This window comes from Annulohypoxylon truncatum, assembly GCF_022578515.1.
Source record: "Annulohypoxylon truncatum strain CBS 140777 unplaced genomic scaffold F4807scaffold_4, whole genome shotgun sequence".
Lineage (NCBI taxonomy): Eukaryota > Fungi > Ascomycota > Sordariomycetes > Xylariales > Hypoxylaceae > Annulohypoxylon > Annulohypoxylon truncatum.
In genome coordinates this window covers 533,374-536,911 of record NW_025953790.1, presented here as the reverse complement: position 1 = coordinate 536,911, position 3,538 = coordinate 533,374, and the positions used below count along the sequence as shown (strand labels likewise).

Below are 3,538 nucleotides of genomic sequence, written 5' to 3'. Positions count from 1 at the left end.
CGGGGAGATCTAAGTCACCCTTAGCAACGCTCTTCCTGCACACTGCAGGGACTTATTTCGGAATAGCCTATAATATAGGTGTTGGTCCCCCTTTAGGTATCCTTTTCTCGGGTAGTCCCTCTCGTGAATTTATCAACTGCCATTCCGTCCGTAGCGGAGGAATCCTTCTATTCGTCGCACACGAGATTTGACACATGCGGGTCAGCAAAGGTTCCGGATATATCGTGGTATGATTTACCTCAGAGCGGGAACCGTCTTTGTAAAGAAATGCCATAATCTTGACATTTGTTCTCATCGACGATAGATTAGTCGCCTACTTCGGGAATGCCTATCCAACATGGGGATGAATACTAGCTATATCTATCGCCAACCTTCGCGCTAACAACTCGTCATCGAATCCAGGACATTAACGCATTTTATATCAACAAGGACAAACTACTCTGGATTCTCATACGACGCCTCTCATATTCAGCAACTCGCCGGCTCTACCCTAACTAGGTACCTACACAGTAGCTCAAGTTCCCAACAGGATATATATATACATATATATAACACCAGATAGCATATACCACGATGCCTCAATTCATCTTCGTCGAGCTCCCGAGCTTCCGCATCAAGAACGCCAGCGGGCACACAGTACGGCTCAACTACGCGCAGCTCGGCCTCGTAGGCGCGCTATACCAGTTCGTCCGCAGCGGGCTCCGTTCCAACGACCAAGTCGACCTATCAGCCTCCCTCCTCTTCGCGGACGGGGAAGCGGACCTGTGGACGGCGAACGCGGGCACCACCGGCGCCGGCGGCAGCCCCAGCCCGCACGCGGAGGAGAACATGCTGCTCTCGTACTTCCAAGCCTTCGACTCTCCGGGGGCGTACCCGATCGTCGACGCCATGCTGCTGCGCCGCGGCGAGCCGTGCGCGTCCTGCGCGGGCTACTTCACGCTCGGCGGCAAGCAGCTGCGGCCCTTAGACGGCACGCCGGCCTTTCGCGCCAAGTTCACGGCGCGCTCGGATCGCGCGTACACGCCGGTGTTCTACCTCGCGCGCGGGCTCGACGCGGCGCAGCGCGCGACGCTGTGGGCGCAGATCGCGCGCGTGCGCACCGATGAGCCGGGCGTCGTGGTCGCGAGCAGCGCCGATGTGCCGGTCGGCCAGGCGTATTATCTGCTGCGCGACTCGCCGTGGTTCGCGATTAATGGGCAGGAGGGCATGACGGATGCGCAGATCGCGGAGGCGATTGCGAGGCAGGGCGTTTTGCCTACGTATTGGATTGGGAGGTGAATTGGGGGGATGGTACGGACGAGGGGACTAACTAGCCTGGCATATAAGAAGGGACTTAGGTAAGTTGACTGATTTTGTCTTACCCAGAGGTTAATTGCTTCAGCGCTGACCGGAATCTAGGTAGCAAAAGGGGTTCACGGTAATACACACACGGCTATAGGCTAGATTCAGGGGTTGTATACATGTACGATTTAGATAGGTAGTCATCGGTATAAGATGGGCTGGTTCCCTATCCGGAAAAGCACAGGATGGTTCGACGGCCCATGGACTGGGACCGTAGGGAGTTTTGAGGGCATTTGGTTTTCTGGGGGATTTGTTATATGTGCTTTATTAACTATGTATTAGAGAAACACATGTCGCGGGATAGACAAAACTTTCGATTTGAGATTTTTATATGACAATTCTAATATATCTACTATCATGATGAGGTGGTTGGTTCTATCTGTGTTTATGATTTTCTTAAAACGGGTAAGGAATAACAAAAGGAAAATATGTGGCAGTCACTTTAAACTACTTCATCAGCCATACATAAACCCGTCTTGTATTGTGATGATGCTAAGATACCTATACATTTCTTAATTATCTCCGTCCATGATACTCGCGCAGACAGATAATGTCCATATGAGAAGCACAACTAGGCCAAGGAAAGGTTCGTTTTGAGTGAATAATTACTATTACGACTTATGCCCCCTTATAGAAAGGGGTAAATACCTAGATATGTTCCATGTACGTACTGAGTAGCTTATTCAGTGGAATAGGGGTACTAATGGCTGATAATTTTCCAAATCATATCGACCTAGGTATATTCGAAATTACTGATCGTATATTTACCAAGATACCTACATCAATTGGAATTTCCACGTCTACGTGTCTCAAGAGGATTACTTCGTGGACTGTGTAGGTAGGCACTTGCCCTTACGTGGACGTTTGTGTAAATAACCTAGAAATAGCTCTACTTACAACACACTCCATAGAGGTATGTGAGGAATATCCATTCCCCCCCCTTACTCCGGAGTCAACTATGCCAAGCCAAACCGGGAGTCCCTAAAGGGCTCTATAGATATACTACCTTGATGCTATATCGTCCTCGTACGAATTCTTCACGTTCAAATAAATCATTTCTTCGAACTTCGTTAATACCCTCTAATAGATTCACGAGAGGTAAGTGAAGATAACACGACTCAGGACGTTAAGCCCGAAGCTCTTGAGTCTTATGACCACCTAGAAAGCCCTCCTAAAATCCCGAAATGCTAAGATTAGAGTTTAGAGGATTTGCGATCATTTTGCCACCGCTCAACAGAAACGGCGTGCTGCAGGACAGCGTTTTCCCCAAGGCCTATAACCGACATTGTATACCTACATATGCGTGGTTGGACTCCCCATACGATTGTGGCGTCAGACTACTGCAAGTAGATATGCATTACGCGAACCTATGTTTGAGGAGATTGTTCCTATTCCATCGTTCCCCCGTCCCCCGCTTCTTGGTCGTTGGAGTTGTCAACAGCAAATCCTCCGCATTTGCCACTACCAACGTTTGACTAACTAACGGGGAATAAGATATGGGAATATTGAGTTCTCAAAGATACTAATACTTACTTCAATTAAATCTGGTTATTGACCGATAGCCACCTGCATACCTAGGTAGTTACCTGACCTGGAGGTTCCTGTCCGAGCTACCGGACATAATGGCATCCCTTCCCCCCCAAATAGAGACTTTGACAAGAGCTTCTCTCGGCACCTAGTAATATAATATATGCGCAAGAATCAGACTAAGGAGTTTAGTTTAGGTAAGTGATTTATTCTCTATTGGGTGAGCCTTACCATATGATCACAACCTGTCGTCGGAGTAATCTTACCGCTTTTTGTTGAAATATTTACCATGACCTTCAACTTATCTTTTCCCGGTAGACATTTAAAGACTGTAATACGTCTATTATTACTAATAATTGGACTGGACTCGGACTAATGTATGTCCCTTAACTAGCATATGGCTGTAGGATCCTTAGATACAACTTACTAACCCACTAATGCTTACCTATGAAACTGAACTCATAGTTGGCTGTTAAGTATACTTCATCTTTGATATTAGCCCTTCGTTGCTAGTGAACCACAAGAGAAGATCATGTAAGGTATGTGTGCTAGTTAAAGGGATAGGGGACCATAGCTGCTGGGAAGCCGCCCCTATTAGTACATCACATGATGTCTTCCTACATAGGGGTACCTAGGCACGTAAAAACGTATCGTATTGTGAGGAAATGCC

At 47.7% G+C, this 3,538-nt stretch overlaps 1 protein-coding gene across 1 annotated transcript; it reads left to right on the top strand.

Annotated features, from left to right (window-relative positions):
• The first annotated feature begins 402 nt into the window (after positions 1-402).
• Positions 403-1,705, top strand: F4807DRAFT_262815 (uncharacterized protein). The gene is made up of 3 exons (XM_047994494.1): positions 403-498; positions 563-1,337; positions 1,399-1,705. The coding sequence occupies exon 2, from the start codon at positions 574-576 to the stop codon at positions 1,276-1,278; it is 705 nt and encodes a 234-aa protein (XP_047857891.1). The 5' UTR covers positions 403-498; positions 563-573; the 3' UTR covers positions 1,279-1,337; positions 1,399-1,705.
• Positions 1,706-3,538: the final 1,833 nt, after the last annotated feature.